The sequence below is a fragment of the Petaurus breviceps genome, unplaced genomic scaffold (assembly GCF_028583685.1).
Source record: "Petaurus breviceps papuanus isolate PSGF00001 unplaced genomic scaffold, PetGlider_PUasm1.0 91133, whole genome shotgun sequence".
In the NCBI taxonomy this organism is placed as follows: Eukaryota; Metazoa; Chordata; class Mammalia; order Diprotodontia; family Petauridae; genus Petaurus; species Petaurus breviceps.
This window is the reverse complement of record NW_027187419.1, coordinates 7,424,335-7,441,706: the sequence shown is the minus strand read 5'-3', so window position 1 is coordinate 7,441,706 and position 17,372 is coordinate 7,424,335. Positions and strand designations below refer to the sequence as shown.

At 41.4% G+C, this 17,372-nt stretch overlaps 2 protein-coding genes across 3 annotated transcripts in view; both read right to left on the bottom strand.

The window, feature by feature from the left end:
- LOC138155257 (interleukin-18-like) overlaps window positions 1–17,372 on the bottom strand; it is a 376,645-nt gene that overhangs the window by 196,299 nt on the left and 162,974 nt on the right. The gene's annotated exons all lie outside the window — the stretch shown is intronic.
- PLET1 (placenta expressed transcript 1) overlaps window positions 718–17,372 on the bottom strand; it is a 179,622-nt gene continuing 162,967 nt past the window's right edge. Inside the window, exons 2-5 of the mRNA XM_069080400.1 lie at window positions 15,734–15,974; window positions 9,377–9,578; window positions 5,819–5,880; window positions 718–1,892 (exon numbers count right to left, since the gene is read on the bottom strand). Of these exons, the coding sequence (XP_068936501.1) occupies window positions 1,777–1,892; window positions 5,819–5,880; window positions 9,377–9,578; window positions 15,734–15,926 (573 nt within the window). The 5' untranslated portion in view covers window positions 15,927–15,974 and the 3' untranslated portion in view covers window positions 718–1,776. The remainder of the gene's footprint in view (window positions 1,893–5,818; window positions 5,881–9,376; window positions 9,579–15,733; window positions 15,975–17,372) is intronic.

The window sequence follows — 17,372 nt, the reverse complement described above, 5'->3', positions numbered from 1 at the left end:
AGAGAGAGAGAGAGAGAGAGAGAGAGAGAGAGAGAGAGAGAGAGAGAATGAGAGAGATGGATAGGGTGTTCACATTACATGTGAAAAAAGGTTTAGAACATGAGGTCATGAATAACACACATTTCCCAATTTTTCCAAATATTGGTGCTGGTTGACAAGGGTCAGAACTTTATGTGAAAGGAACAGAACTGCTGCAATGAGATTTCAGTCTTCTGACAAAGGAAGAGAATATTTGTGGGGTGGGTATGGGACCTGCTGGGATTTCTGAAAAGATACTCAGCTGGTAGTCACTTGACAAATGGTGAAGACCAGTCCTGGACAAAGAATCAGCAGATTTGCCAGTTCATTTCTTCATTTTGAAGGCAAAGCTTCCTAGATCATTAAGAGTCACTGCTAGGCTCCCTCAGTTTCCATGGTAGCCAGTTAATTCAATCTTACATGAATAAGAATATCACCTATTTGCACAAGGAAAACCTTAACATGAAGAGATGGGGAGTAGCACTGTGATATACAGCAGAGGAAAGAGGCACATAGAAAATGAGAAAAATAGGAAAATTGGGAAAACCACACTGTTCTTAGGAGACAGAAAAGATCTTTTTAATTTATTTTTTATCGGTAGAATTATCTACTCCCCCCAACACCAAAGGCTCTGAGGCAGGTGGAAAAGAATGTTGTTTCACTGACTTATAAAAGAAATTTGACCATTTGTAGCATGTGTTAAATGAAAACAAAAACCTTTATTTAATACATGGCACAGAAGTTTTTTGTTTGTGACAAATTTGATTCTAGGAATATCACATCTTCTTTATATATATGAATTACACCAATTTACCTAATGGCCGGTCTGGTCTATAGAAAAATGGATGTTGAGATATTATCAACCATTGTTTCTGGCCTTGAACTTAAAAACAACCCCCAAATGCACACCAAAACAAAAAAAAAATCCACAATTACACTTTACTAATGCCCTGATTTATAAATGAGAAATGGGTGTCATAGTCTCTGTTTCAAGTGCAAATAAATAGGGATTATATTAGGATTTTTATTGTGTCAATTTATCTAGCTTATCCTTATAATTCATTGGGTGCAATAGTGAAAACATTTTATTGGAAATTAAAGGAAATTAGTTTTTAAAATCGTCACTCTCTGCCTCTCCTCCCCATCCCCGCAAATTGGTTTACCGATTGTCATTTCCTATGTTACCCTGCATAAACCTGCCAGTTTGAATGAAATGAAAGTTTTCCAGTAGCAGAAGGACTGATTTCAGTTCATTTCCTTCCTTCCTCAATAAATTAAAAATGCTATTAAAAGTAAGCATTTTAAATAATCTGGATATATTTGGACCAGAAATCTGATCCCTCCTGGCCATTCATTCCATGACTTTCCGGGGGTGCAGGGGAATCATTTGGCACCAAGTGAGGATTGGATGAGCTTGGGATTGACCATCAAAGTGATAACTGAGGATCAACCCCAATTTACACTCTGGCCAGATGGCTATTGCTATCATCCATTCTTTTTTTACCTGACTTGGCTGGATAGAAGAATAAAAAGCCTAATTTCCAGTTCCAGAGATCTATTTGGCTGTCTTACATAGTTTAATTTCACCCGCTAGTTGATTGTCACTGCATACAGAGGAAATCCTCTGTCTCTGCTACAGTCAGACTTACATTGTAACAGTCATACATTGTGGGAATGTGGAACCTCCATTCATGTGGTCTTCACACCTTGGCTCAAGAAAGAAAGAAGAAGATCAGTGGTGCCAGAGTGCATGTTTCCTTATGAGATCAATTTGCTGGTGAAATAGACGAACAAGAGCTGAATGATGTCGATGATTGAACTGGTGTAGGCTTTCTGGGCAGAACTTTTGGGGGTGATTAGTGATGGGGTTGGTGCTGGAAAAGAAAGACCAAACATTAGGATCATTGCTGGCAGGTGGATGGAAGTGCTGTTAAAAGGGAAATAAATCTACCTACAGGTGAGTCCTATCACACTGGTTTCTTGTAAGAACATTCTGTGTATTATAAAGCACTATGGTAATATAAACTAACATAATATTATAACTATATATATATAACTTTATATAGTGTTACTATAATGTAACACTACAGTAATGTAAACTATCTGATAATAGTTAATTATTTTAATATTAAAAACAATAACTAAGGGGTGGCCAGGTAGCACAGTGAGTAAGAGCACCGGCTCCAGTGTTGGGATGACCTGGACATCGAATCTGGGCTCAGACACTTAGCACCCACCCAGAAACACCTGGCCATGTAACCTCCAGCAAGTTACTTAATCCCAATTGCTTAAAAAAAAAAAAACGATAACTAAACAGGATTGCCAGCATTTTTGGAGGGAAGAAAGTATTATTTTTTCTCACTTAGTATCTTATTTTTCCCAATTACATGTAAAGATAATTTTACCATTCTTTTTTTCCCTAAATTTTGAGTTTCAAATTGTCTCCTCCCCTCCCCTCCCCCATATTGAGAAGGCAAGCAATTTGACATAGGTTATGTGTGTATTGTCATGCAAAATACATTTCCATGTAAGTCATTCTGTGAAAGAAAACACAGTCAAAAAAAAACCAACCCTAAGAAAAATAAAGAAAGTAAAGAAAAATATCTTCAATTTTCATTCAGGCTCTACGAATTCTTTCTCTGGAGAAGGACAGCATCTTTCATCACAAGTTTTACAGAATTGTCTTGGATCATTATATTGCTGAGAATAGCAAAGTTATTCATAGTAGATCATCAATATTGCTGTTACTGTGTACAGTGTTCTCCTGGTTCTGCTCATTTCACTTCGTATCAGCCCATGTACCATGTTTTTCCAAGGGCATCCTGCTCATCATTTCTCTTTTTTTCTTAATAGTATTTTATTTTTTCCCCCAATAACATGTCAACATTCATTTTGGTAAAATTTTGAGCTTCAATTTTTTTCTCCCTCCTTCCCAAGACAGCAAGCAATATGATATAGATTATACATTTACAATCATGTTAAACATATTTCCACATTAGTCATGTTGTGAAAGAAGAATCAGAACAAAAGGGAAAAATCACAAGAAAAAACAAACAAAAAATGAAAACAGTATGCTTCTATCCATATTCAGACTCCATAATTATTTCTCTTGATACAATTAGAATTTTCCATAATGAGTTTTTTGGAATTGTCTTGGATCATTGCTTTGCTGAGAAGAGCTGAGTCTATCATAGTTAATCATCACACAATATTGCTGTTACTGTGTACAATGTTCTCCAATGGGAGAAGAATTGTGAGGATAAAATGAGATAATAGTTAGAAGTGTTTTGCAAACTTTAAATGCTAGCTATTGATGATTATTTTAATGTTATACATCTTTCAAAGAATAAAACATTATTTTTAATCATGGTATCAGTACTATTTGTAATGGTGTTTTCTTCCCTTCCAACTTGTTTCAAAGGGCTCAAGAGCTATGAATGTTGATCACATACATGATCAATAGGGTGAGACTCTCTTGTAATATTAAGGTACCGTACTTCTAGATTTTCTTAGGATCAGGATCCATATGCAGGTCTTAGGGCCTCCCAAATATGGTGAACTGAATTATAATTTGATTCTCTACGCCTGGAACTTTGGATATATATGGCCTAGGCTCCTAGAATAGCTTGACCAGGGTCTTGTTATATTCAGAAACTTTATTTAAGAGGAACAAGGAAATGACCACTCCACAGTGTATGTATATAAGAGACTTTGAGGGCTGCTTGGTGGCATAGTGGATAAAGTGCTGGGTGAGTTGAAATCTGGTCTCAGACACTTGTTAGCTATGTGGACCTGGGCAAGTCATTTAACCCTGTTTGCCTTAGTTTCCTCATCTGTCAAAATGAGCTGGAGAAGGAGATGGCAAATAATTCCAGTCTCTCTACCAAGAAAACCTCACAAAAAGTCTTTCATGACTGTACAACAACAAAGGGAGTTTGAGTTTATAGAATCAGGGCAAGGGGAATTTCTAGTGGTTCACTTAGGAACATGCCTTCTTTTGAGAGGAAGCATATTATACTGGATAGAGAAGTGGCCTTGGAGGTAGAAAGGCTTGAGTTCAAGTCCTGATTATGACATATACTGACTGCATGACCCTGGGTCACTTAACATCTCGGTGCTTTAGGCCAGAGTGGCCTAACATGAATGGCCCACAGTACTCTGAGTGTAGCCTGAAGTAGATTAAAATGTAATTGGGAAATATTTAATAAAATACATAAAAATACAACAAAACATAGATAATGTTAATGTGTAGTTTTCTAAGACAGTATATGCCAGCAAGTATCCTCATGGTAGTTTAGTGGCTTCTCCCACATCCCCTATCCCCCTTCCCCTTAAGAATTTGTCACACCTGCTATAGGGAGCTCTCCAAGACTCTTAAGTTCTGACCTGCATTGTAGAGGGGCTTTCTTCACCTGCCAGTGGAATCACAGACCAGTCCCTATTCCTTAGCCTTCTTTTGCTCTGGACATACATTGCAGGGTTGTCACATCTGGGCATTTTGTGACTTCCACTCTTGCCATGTTGTAATACCTTATTCAGTGTTTCCTCATGACAAATGTTTTCTGACTATCTCTTGGGTTTGGGCATAGCACCAGAGGTCCCAATCCTTTTTCACCGAAGGATTTTGTTGACTTGGAAGCTGAGGGATAGTGACTAGGAACAAAACTATTTTCTTTCTTAGCCCTTTATACCCGTGGAATTTATAGGAAAATAAGCTACAGTTAAGAGGAAAGAAAACAGCAAATGCCAAACCTTGCCAGCCAGAGAAAATACTAAGAGAAGGAGCTTATGAAATGTAATTGCATGTGGTTAAAGCCCCCAGGGAGTATTCCAGGTTGCATGATCTCTAACCACTTCTGAATTTGTTGTTGAAAATGGATTTTCCCTTTAACATGTTTTATGACAAGTGGTTGACAGGATGACTGAGTATTCACGGCATTTTTCATTGTGAGCTTTGAATCCTGTGCTGCTGGTTACCAGTGAGGAGGGCATGTTATTGGATCAGACCCAATCAGTTCCCTGTTTCTGGGTGAACCTTTTAATTAAAAATTTAATTGCAAAGATGACACTCATGTTGCATTTGTAATGCCCATATAAGCAGATGCTCTGGAAGAGGAAGGGCCAGCTTCCCAAGACACAAGAAGCCAGGAAGGCTGCTTTAGAATCCAGCTGTTTGGATGTGACTTAGAAGGAAAAACTCATTTCCCAAGCTAGAAGGGGGGCAGAGTTGTAAAGTAGGAATAATTGATACTTCTTCCTGGGGCCCTGCAGGGATTCCAATTAGCTATCCCTGCTAGAGATGAGCAGATGAAGTGTGGTATAATGGAAAGAGCTGGGAGCAGGGAGTCCTGGGTTCTATCCTGGCCCTGCCACTGCTACTCTGCATAACCTGGTGGGTAGTTGGCTTATCTTCTGCAAGACTTAATTTTCTTATCTGTAAAATGAGGGTGTTGGACTAGACGATTTTTTAAAAGTTTCTTCTAGCTTTTGCATTCTAAAAAACAAAACAAAACAAAACAAAATATCCCTCCTCCATTCCAAGTCCTCCAAACCCTAAGCTAACCTCTGGAAGCAAAGATAGGCTGTGATTCATTGGCATAGGGAACTTCTCCCACCACAGGTTATCACCTTCATTGCTATTTATCTTCTTTGGGATTGATCTAGAACTCTGACCTATTAAGCAACATGTGTTGGGGTCATTTCAGCCAGTATGTGTCAGAAGTGGGACTGGAACCTGTGTCTTCCTGGCTTTGAGACCTTTTCCCAATTCACCATACCAAGATGCTCCAAAACAACTTACCTTTCCTGTCCAGTTTGAATGAAGAGAAGGTAGCCCCATCGTTGAAATAGAAGGTAAAGGCCCTGTGGGAAGGTAAACAGGAGACAGGGGTGAGAAGCTGTCTATTTCATGTCTTCCTCTGCCATAGAGGAAAGAGTTCAGCTAAGATATATGTACATTACATAGGTAAAGAGCTCATGAAAAACTGTGTTAACTAGAGAGCCATCACTTTGATCAGACCCACAGAAAACATGAATCTAGGACTGCCTTCCATTGGCTTCTTAACCGTGAAACAGTCCTCAGAATGGCCTCTTCAGGGGAGCCTTCCCTGCTGGCCAAGCTCAATTTTATATGTCCTTTTAACTATTTTTGCCTCCCTTCTTTCTATAGTAGAGCACAATTAGCTCCTGATTACATACCACGTTGCTTTCTATTTTATTTTATTTTTGTTTGTTTGTTTGTGAGACACAGTGAAGAGAGTATGCAGGGGTGGGGAACCTGCAACCTCAAGGCCACAAGTAGCCCTCTAGGTCTTCAAGTGAAGCCCTTTGACTGAATCCAAACTCCATGGAATAAATCCCCTTAATAAGAGGATTTGTTCTGTGGAACTTGGACTCAGTTAGAAGGCCACACCCAAGGACCTTGAAGGCCACATGTGGCCTTGAGGTCGCAGGTTCCCTACCCCAGCATAGTCCTTTATTATGGCAGTATAGAATGCAGAGTTTCACCCGCTGTCAAACACCAATGATAATTAATGATACATCACAAATTGTTTCCCAGCTAGGTCTTGTCTCTTCCAACTAGACCATAAAATCCTTGTGGTCAGGTACTGTGTCTTACAATTATTTTGTGGCCCATAATGCCTAGGAAAGTGCTAAAAATATACTAGATTCTCAACAACCACTTATTAGTTCTCTGTGATCAGTCAGTTCCATGGCTCCTCCCTCTTACCTTTCACTACCCCATGTATTATTAACCTTTAGTTAGTGTGAAAAATCAAATAAGCCTCATAAAATATTTGAAAATGCATTTCAGCACAAAAATATTTGTCTTCTACTAATCCCAGTTCATAGGAAGCATTCAATAATCCTTGTTTATAACTACCTGTGAAATAAGTTTGTTTTATTAGATGGGGAGCAGTAGTTAATCTGAAAAAAAAAGTAGGAATCTTAATGGATTACACTTAATGAAGCTTAATGAGTCAACAGTATGATTGTTGTTGTTCATTTGTGTCCAACTGTTTATGAGTCCCCTTTGTGATTTTCTTGGCAGAGATACTGGTTTGCTATTTCCTTCTCCAGCTCATTTTACAGATAAGGAAACTGAGGCAAACAGGGTGAAGTGACTTACCTAAAGTCACATAGCTAGTAAGTATCTAAGGTCAGATTTGAACTCAGGAAAATGAGTCTTCCTAACTCCAGGCCCAGCACTCAATCCACTGTGCCTTATAGCTGCCCCAACTATATTATACGGCAGCCTAAAAAAAAAAGCTAATGGAATTAGAGGAATAGTGTCTAGGACTAGGAGGTAATAGTTCTGGAGTATCCTGCCCTGGTCGGACTAGGACCGGAGTATTTGTTCAGTTCTGGGTAGCACGTTTCAGGAAGGAGACTGATGAGGCAGAAGATGTCCAGAGGAGGACAGCCAAGATGATTAGTAGCCTCAAGTACATGCCGTATGAGAAAGTTGACCAAAAAACTGGGGGATACTTAACAGGGAGAAAAGACTTACAGGTAGTGGTGGTGGGGGAGAACAGGACAGTCTTTAAATATTTAAAAGGCTGCTCTGTGGGAGGAGGATTCGACTTCTGCTTAGCCTCATAAGGCAGAAGAATCAAGGAATGGATAGAAATGAGAAAGAAGCAAATTTAGGTTTGATGTAAGGAAAAAACTTCCTAACAATTAGGTATTCTAGAAACAGAAGGGGCAGGGTGAGGGAGGGGAGAGGTAGTAGGCTTTCTTTGACGAGAAATTTTAAAGCAAAATTTGACTACTTGGAGATTGGAAAAGTAAAGATATTTTATAGAGGGGATTCTTGTTCAGGTATGATTGGACTAGCTGGCCTCTGGGTCCCTGCCATACTCTCTAAAATGGCAGCTGTGGCAATTGGGTGGTATAGTGGATAGAGTACTGGGCCTAGAGTTAGGAAGATTCATCTTCCTGCCTTCGAATTTGTCCTCAGACTCTAGTTGTATGACCCTGGGCAAGTCACTTAACCCTGTTTGCCTCAGTTTCCTTATCTGTAAAATGAGCCAGAGAAGGAAATTGCAAATCATTCTAGTATCTCTGCTAAGAAAACCCCAAATGGGGTCATGAAGAGTTGGACATGACTGAAAAACAATTGAACAACAATCCTTGCCAGCTCTAAACCCAATCCACAGTGAAGAATGATTCTCCTAAACATGCACATTCTACAGCACCAGGGAAAGGACAGTTCCTGTGGAAGGATATTTGAGCAATCAGAAATTTCTGAGAATTTGAGCTGCTTATTCGGAAGAGAGGGAACAATGGGAACCCATTGCTTTGCTTCCTTAGTGATCTGGAATGAAAGGGGATGTGTTATCTTACCCCTCCCTGTCTGGCTATCCGGAGACTGGCAGGTAGCTTTCACTTGAGATTCTGCCCCTCTGAATCACTCTGTAGACAACTCACTACCCTCTGAAAATATCCAGCCCTCCCCTCAAACCATCTAATTCAACTGAGTAGCAGAGGTAGTGCTAGGCTGTCCCCATTGTCCTGTTGACACCAGCAAATACTTATCAGGCGCCCATAGCGGCGCTCTAGTCAAATACTCACTTTCATGGGAAAAAGATAGACTCAAAGCATGTGTGGGAAAGCTCCCCTGCCAAGGAGTGGTTCTCACTAAGAAACTCAATAGCCACCAGGAGACAGGAGGGAAGGAAACATAACCGAGGTGCAATGGGAGTCCTCTGTTAGCCTCCAGGCAGGGCGTGGCTCAAGCATTTTTGGGAGAGGAATATTCGCTTTCTCATGATGACATTACTTATCCACTTCCTGAGCAGTTAAGAAATGAGTCAATTTTCTCCATCCATTGTTGTACCAATTGATCTTCTAATAAGATGTTATATTGGAAAATAAGGCAGCCTGGTATAGAGGAAAGAACACTGGCTCTGGAGTCAAAGACCCTTGGTTTAGACCCTATGTCTTATTAACTGTGTGACTTTGGCCATGCCACTTCAGGTCTCTGGGCCTCAGTTGCCCCATCTGTAAGATGAAGGGGGTAAACTAGATAGGACCTTCTGGTTTTAGATCTATTGTATGTAATAGATTTTATATATAGAGATGTATATGTATGAAAAATATATAAAAATATATGAAAAAATGTATTTACTACACAGAAGGATTGAGTGCACAGAGTGTCTCTAAACATCACTGTGTATTGCTCAGATCACAGTTTGATTCCTGGGGTGTAAACTGATGAATTTCCATTTCACATCTATTCTGAATTGCCATTGGCTCTTATTGAAGAAAATCACAGACTCTTCCCCCTCTATTTCACCCCTTCCCCCCCAAATCCCCTAAACTAAAAATCTTTAAGCAAATCAGAAGAGCTTCTTACCGGATCTCAACTTCCATGATGTCTGAGCAATTAGGGGATGTCCAGTTTGCCTGAAAGACAGTGCCATTTAAATTCTTCAGTTGGTAGAGGACAGAGTCGTTGCACTGGTGATCAGGATTTTGCCAATGGCCAACCGACTTGTTGTCCTTGTCCACAGCTTGCAGGATGACAGAGTAGAGGTTCTTGTTCCCAGAAAAAGTCACTAGGAGGAAATGATTGGAAAAAAAATTTAAGCTGTCTCCCAAGGAAATTCATAGGAATTGTGAGGATCTCAGTGAATACAACTGTATCCTGCACCTGGAGAAGCCAGCTGTGACCATACCGGCCTTTGTAATTAACAGCCAGCTGTGTGTGTGGAAGGTCAGAGGGCAGCCTTTGAGCAGCTACCACACCTGGTGCCCCTCAGACTCACCTGGTGCCATGCCCTTCCACCTCCGCACAGGTACAGAATCACCCTGCTCACAAGCCAGGGTGGGGTCTTGTCCAGCTTTACAGGTCTTGATGTATACAACACAGGCACTTGGGAAATACCTGTAGATTTGATTTGGGGTGGAGGAAATAGAGGAAACTTTGCAACCTTATTGTGAGTGTTTTGGGGGTGGAGGTGGTGGTGGAATGTGTATTGATTTGGAGTCAAAGACCTTGAGGCTCAGATATATACACTTATTAAAACACAATGATAATAAACTGACATTTTACATAGCGCATTGAAGTCTGCAAAGTGTTTTATACGTGAGCTCATTTAAAACTTCAAACCACCCAGTAAGGTAGGAACTACAGCTATTTTGATCCCCATTTTTTACATATGAACAAACTGGGGCTCAAAGGTGGAGGGATTTCCCCTTGGTTACACAGGTAACAAGTGTCAGAGGAGAGATCTGAACCCAGGTCTTTCTGACTCTAGCCTTACTACTCTATCCACTATCAGTAAGGGGCTGCTAAGTTGTTCAGTAAATTGATAAGAGTGCCAGACTTCGGGTTAGAAAGACAGGTTTAAATCCTCAGGCACTAACTAGCTACGTGACCTTGGTCAGGGTGTTTAATTACTCTCACCCTCAGTTTCTTGATGGCAAAGTTATGGGAACAGCAATAGCACCAACTTTACAGGGCTGTTGTGAGGATCATCTCAAATAGGATAATATGTTTAAATTGTTCTGTAAACCTTAGAGTGATACATAAATGTTAGCTTTTGTTAGTAATTATTTTTGTTATTCAGTTGTTTCAGTTGAGTCTGACTCTTTGTGATCCCATTTGAAGTTTTCTTGGCAAAGGTACTGGAGTAGTGTGCCATTTACTTCTCCAGCTCATTTTATAGATGAGGAAATTGAGGCAAACAGGGTTAAGGGAAGTGACCTGCCCAGGGTCACACAGCTAGTAAGTGTCTGAGGCCAGATTCAACTAAAGGAATATGAGTCTTCCTGACTCCAGGTCTGGCACTATCCACTGCACCACCTAGCTGCCCCGTTAGTGATTATAGGATGCTGCAAATACCACCTCCCTCCTATTTAGGACATTTGTAGGGGGCTTTGAAGTTTACAAAACAGTTTATATCCTTGAGCCTCCCAACAATCTTATAAAATAGATATAATCAGAAATAGAAGCTGGAGAGGGTTAGTGCCTTGTCCATTGTTACACTGCTAATAAACATCAGAAGCTGAATTTGAACCCAGGATCTTCTGGCTTGATCCTACTCTTCCTCCCTGTGCTGCCTCAGGTAAGTCATAGCCTCCCTGGCCTCAGTTCCATTCATATGTAAAAGTAAGGAATCACTTAAGCTCTCTGGGCCTCACTCTCTTCATCTGTTCATTCTCGAAGAGGACTGGCTTGACTTGCTTTGATTTGAGTGAGGGAGTGCTGTGCAGGGTCACCAGTCTCACTTTCTCCTCCAGAGCCATCTAGATCCAGTGACCTGATATTCATCAGGATGACTAGAAGTGATCCAGGATGCAATGGGAGACCCTGGCCCTTGTAGGCTAAGGACTTCTCGGGTTAAAAAAAAAAGAGTTGGATTTTCTATGCTAGTTCTGCTGTGTATCTAGGCCTATGAGCCTTGGGATCATGAGCAACTATCTACGCCTTTGAGAACTATTTGCCTGGGCACTCTGTGTGTAGCTGGTGCTTGATGATGTTTGTCCCATAGATAAAAGGAGCACAAAGAGAGTTCTTAGGGACTGTACAACCTCAAGCTCTTATACCTCAAGGACCTTCTCAACCTCTGATGAGTGCCTCACGTTTCCTCCACATAAAGAAGAGGAAACATTTGTATTTAAATTCCACTGAGCACAAACCTTTTCTCCAGTATTTTCTCGCAGATAAAGCAGTAGCTTAGTCAAGTCTGGTTCTGATGCCTTCTCCCAGGGTTACAGTGGTGGCCCTGGGTTTCCAAAGACTGTGAGAACTTTACAAGCTGGGGCTGTTGCTGCCAGGCTGGAAAGTCTTCCATTACAGGCTTGGTAAGAACCTAATCTTGGTAAGGCGGAGAGTTTCCTCTCCTGAAGGGGACTGTGTTATTATTATCATCATCAACATTATTAAACTAAGCTAGGTGGTACAGTGAATAGAGCGCTGACTCTAGACTCAGGAGCACCTGAGTTCAAATCTGGCCTCAGATACTTGCTAGCTGTGTGACCCTGGGCAAGTCACTTAACCCTGTTTGTCTCAGTTTCCTTATCTGTAAAATGAGCTGGAGAAGGAAATGGCAAACCACTCTAGTATCTTTGCCAAGAAAACCCTACATTGTGTTCTGGAATTGAGTCTAAAATAAAAATTTGAAGGAAAAATAAAAAGAAAACCCCACATGGGGTCATAGAGAATTGGACATGACTGAAACAACTCAACAACAATCTCATAAAATTATTGGGACAATTGCAGTTCATGTTAGAGAGAATACTCTCACAGATGAAATCAGATCTTTTGAAGTAAAAAGTAAGAGGTATATATCCTTACCTAGAAGGGCCCAAGCTGACTCATTAAGGAAAACCCTCTTCTCTAGCCTATGTCTTTACGTCACAGCTGCTCTGGTCATGTGATAAGTGTTGGAGTCATCTCTGACTCACCCCTCCCCTCCTCCCCTAATCAGTCACCTGGGCCTGCTGATTCTTCTATCTGAATGCTTTTAGTCATGACCTCCTCCCACCTGTGTCTCCTGACACACCTTTCTCTCCCATTCTCACTCTCAGTATCTTTGCTCATGTGGTCTCCTCCCTGCTTATCCAAATCTAAGCCACCTTTCAAGGCCCAGCCAACCTCTTCCATGAAACCTCCCTTGACAATTTCAGGTTTTGCTCAATCTTCCTTTTTTTCTGAATTATTGCAGTATTTTATATTCTACACAGCAACAACAGCTACTATAATAGCTCACATTAATGTAGTGCTTTAAGGTCTGCATATGTTATCTCTTTTGGTTCTTATAACAACCCTTTGAGATAGATACTATTATTTTCCTCATTTTATAGTTGAGGAAATAAAGAGCCTCAAAGAATTGCCCAAAGACATCCAGCTGGTGTCTGAGGCAGGATTTCGTCCCAGTTGTTCCTGAGTCTAGCATTCTGAACATTATACTTTAATACTTTGTGCAATGTGATTTGTTTTTGATTTATACAAAGTCTTGCAACATTTATCCTTATTTCAGTCATTTTCATTTTGCAACCTCCTTGAAGGTGGGAACCATGCCTTTTACTTCTGAAGTTTTCAGTGTTGAGTGCTAAGATTTGCTGACAATGGGATAAGCACTCCCTGTCTATCCAGAAGTATGTAGAAGCTTTGGATTGCATAGGGAATGGAGACAAGTTATATTCTCCCTGTCTGTATAACAGAGGACCTGGAACTGACATCCAGATATATGTAATTCTACCAACATCGAAAGTAGACTCCTGTATAAGCCTAACCCTCCTGTATAGTGCTGGGCCAATCCCCCTTGGAGAGAGATGAAATATATGTTGTGTATTCTCCACTTCCAGAGGGGCAGCAGTGGTCTTTGTCTAGCCTCAGAGCCAGGAGAGACCAGAGTTCAAAGCCCCATAACTAGCACTTAGTAGCTCTGTGACCCCTGGGCAGGTCATCTCTCTCCTCTGAGACTCAGGTTCCTCATGTGTAAAATGGAAACAATAATACTTGTACTGTCTACCTCTCAGGTTTGTGGTGAGTAAAGCATCATGTCAACTCCAAAATGACATAAATGCGAATTGCTGTTATTGTAGAAACACAGCTGGTATATAGTGCTGTGCTTTAAAAATAGTCTTACTGTATTTCCTTTTTCCTCTTGAGGATAGATAGAATACTGGACCTTGAGTTGGGAAGACCTGAGTTCAAACTCTACCTCAAATACTAACTAGTGGTGTCCCTGGGCAAACCACTTAACCTCTGTCTGCCTTAGTTTCCTCATATGTAACATGGGGGTAATTATAGCATTTACCTCCCAGGGTTGTCATGAAGAAGAAATGAGATCTTGATAAAGTGCTTTACAAACCTTATAATTCTATATAAATGCTAGCTATAAACAGGTTATTCCAAAAGTCTTAGTGCTTCTTTAAGCCATTAAACTTAAAACTGTGAGTGTGTGCGTGTATGTGTGTGTTTATCAGACAAGAGTGTGTAGCTACCTAGAAGTCTTTCAGAATTCTCTGTAGCTGCTCTCACATTCTCACACAAGGTATCTCCCCGTTTTCTCTTACTCCCCTTTCCTTCTCCTCTCTCCCCAAATCTCATTTCGTCTTCCTTTTCACTCCCTCCACAAGGTTGTCCCTTCTCAGTTCCTATAGACAAAACTCCTTTCCAGGGGCCAGTCATCTAATACTCGTTGTTCTTGCTGGCTTCTCTGATTCCGGCTTCTTTCCTCTTTGGTGAGTTCATAAGGCTGCTTTTAAAGTCAGCTTCTTGATTCTTATCTCACACTGCATTGGTCTTCTAGGTCCCTCCTTGGCTAATAGTGTGTGTGTGGGAGTGCGGTGGGGGAGCCAGCGGAATGGGTTCAGCGTGGTCTAAGACGGAAGCCCCTGTGGGGCAATGCCTCTGAAATCTCAAAGCAGGCACATGCTCATACTGCTTCTGTTTCCACCGATTAAAATTCTTGAAGCCTGAACTGCTCATAGGATGATAGATTTAGAGATAGAAGGGAGCTCAGAGGTCATCTAGTACAGCCCCCTCGTCTTACGCATGAGGAAACTGAGGCTCAGCAGAATAAAGTGGTTTGCCCAATGTCACATAGATAGTACGTGGTGCAGCCAGGATTTGAACCCAGGTCCTCTGACTCCAAGTAACATTCTATCCACTGCATCCTGTGGAGCAGTAAGTACTGCATAAGCCTTGATTCCCCTCAATATGGTATAGTGGACAGAGTGAGAATTCTTGTGTTTGAGGCCCGGCTTCCCTGGTAGGGGTAGATAATGCTGGTATTACCTCCCGACAGGACTAACTTGAGAAAGTGCTTGGTAAACTGTCAAGTGCCATATTAATGTGAGATAGTATTATTATCTAGAACATAGGCGTAGCTACTACCCAGACACCACCTACAAGATGGTACAGTTTATAGAGCACTAGGCCTGGAGTCTGGAAGATCTGAGTTCAAATCCTTCCTCACATACTTTCTAGCTGTGTGACCCTGGGCAAGTCACTTAACTCTATTTGTCTCAGTTCGTCATCTGTAAAATGAGACCACACTGGAGAAGGACATGGCAAACCATTCCAGTAACTTTGCCAGGAAACCTCTATGAATAAAGTCCAGGGGGTCATGTAGGATAGGGCATGACTGAACAATCACCACCACCTAGACAGATACTATCTGCAGGGTTTAGAAGCTGAAGGACCTTCAAGAGAATCATCAGAAAATGACTAACCCTACTTTTAATCTCTGCTAGCTCAAGAAGTTACTTACAGACTCCAACAAGAGACCCCTAAAGCTTCTTTTATACTGACGATACCAAGGCAGTTTCTCTTACTCATTTTTGTGGTTGTGGTCTGTGTGGGGAAAGTACAGAAGGCAATAGACAAAAAGTTACATTATTATTGTTACATTTTAGAGGAAAAGAGACTCTAGAGATCACCCTCTTTATTTCTGAGATGACAAAACTGAGTCCCAGGGAAATAGAGTGCCAGGTCCCACTGCTGTTGTGTCAGAGACAGGATTAGAATTCACATCTCCTGACATCCTATGCAGGGCTTTTCCCATTATACCATGGCTCCCTAGCATTTTCTCCTTCTCTCCCTTAAACATAATTTCAGTCACCTCCCTGGTAGCTCCCCCGTGGCAGGGGTGAGATGCAGAGCTCTTCCTATTTTAGCCCCACAAAAGCTACAAAATGCCAGCCATGCCCCTCTGTGACAGAGGCCAGGACTGAAGAACCAGCTGATCTTACTTACCTATGTAAGTTGTGTTGGTTTTGTAAACGTTCGAATCTGCCTTGATAGAGAAGTTGCTGGTTGTGTTGGTGGTCTCCGGGAAGGTGCAGTCTTCAGGGGAACTTACAACCAAGCCTGGAAAAAGCAGCACCTCGAGGCCCAGCAGCTGCAAGAGCAGCAGCAGCAGCTTCAGGGCTGAGCTGAGGGCTGCCATTGTCTCTGCTTCTGTCTGAGCAACACCTGCACCTGTGAGGAGAGGGGACTATCCCAACTGCAGCACCCGCCTGCTTATATACTCCGAGTCAGGATGATGTCAGGCAATAGCAAGTTCTTCTTCCCACCCCTTTCCAAAAAGAGATTGTTTCATGAATCTGGAACAAGATTTCACTAGAAGGAATTGCCTTGTAAATACTTGTATCTTTTTTTTTTTTTAACAAATGCCAACTCAGATCAAGAAGATACTACAGAGTCGGAATTTCTTTAGTATTTCACTTCTAAGCTGTTTCAGTGGGTATTATTTGAAATGAAATCAGAGCAAGTGCCCATCCTTCGGCTCTGGTTGACTCCTTAGCTCATTCTCCACAGTAAGTCTTCAAACCATTTCCAATCCTTTCCAGCCCCAATCACATATATCACTGCCCATCTCCCACTCAACAGATAGCTTCTTCTTTAGTGAGATGCATGAGGCTCTCATGCATACATGCCTTCAGTTCTCCTCCTCTCCCCATTAGTATTTCTCTGTATTTTCAGTCATTCTTTCCTCTCTTTCCAAAAGGCAAAGTAAAGCTTAACGTTGAGACGATCCAGAAAACTGTATCAATGTGGCAGGATGTGGAGAGGGCTTGGTGCAATGGGAACCACATTGCACCTGGAGTCAGGAGATCTGAGTCCAAGTTAGTTATGTGACCTTGAACATGTGAATATAATCTCTTTGAGTCTCAGTTTCCTCATCTATAAAGTTGGGATAATATTTGCTACACTTAAGTACACATATATGTATCACATGTATGTCTGTATGTACAATATATTAGCTGTTGTGAAAGTGAAATGAAATACATGTGAAAGTACTTTGAAACCATAACTGTAAGGTAATAATTTCCATTCTGGAAATATTGGATTTTAAAAAGCCCAGCTGTATTATTTTCTATTAATAGGTAGTTGTTTTGTTTTCCAGGCACTTATTTAAACTTTTTACTTTACTTTGTTTATGATGGGGGAGAGAGACAGAGACAGAGAGAGGGGGGGGGAGAGACAGAGAAAGACAGAGAGACAGAGAGAGAGACACACACACAGAGAATTAGAGAGAGAGAAAGAGAGAGACAGAGACAGAGAGAGAGGGAGGGGGAGAGACAGAGAAAGAGAGACAGAGAGAGACACAGAGAAAGAGAGAGAGACACACAGAGAAAGAGAGAGAGACAGAGAGAGAGAGAGAGAGAGAGAGAGAGAGAGAGAGACAGAGAGAGAGAGAGAGAGAGAGAGAGAGAGAGAGAGAGAGAGAGAGAGAGAGAGAGAGAGAGAGAGAGAGAGAGAGAGAGAGAGAGAGAGAGAGAGACAGAGAGAGAGAGAGAGAGAGAGAGAGACAGAGAGAGAGACAGAGAGAGAGAGAGAGAGACAGAGAGAGAGACAGAGAGACAGAGAGAGAGACAGAGAGACAGAGAGA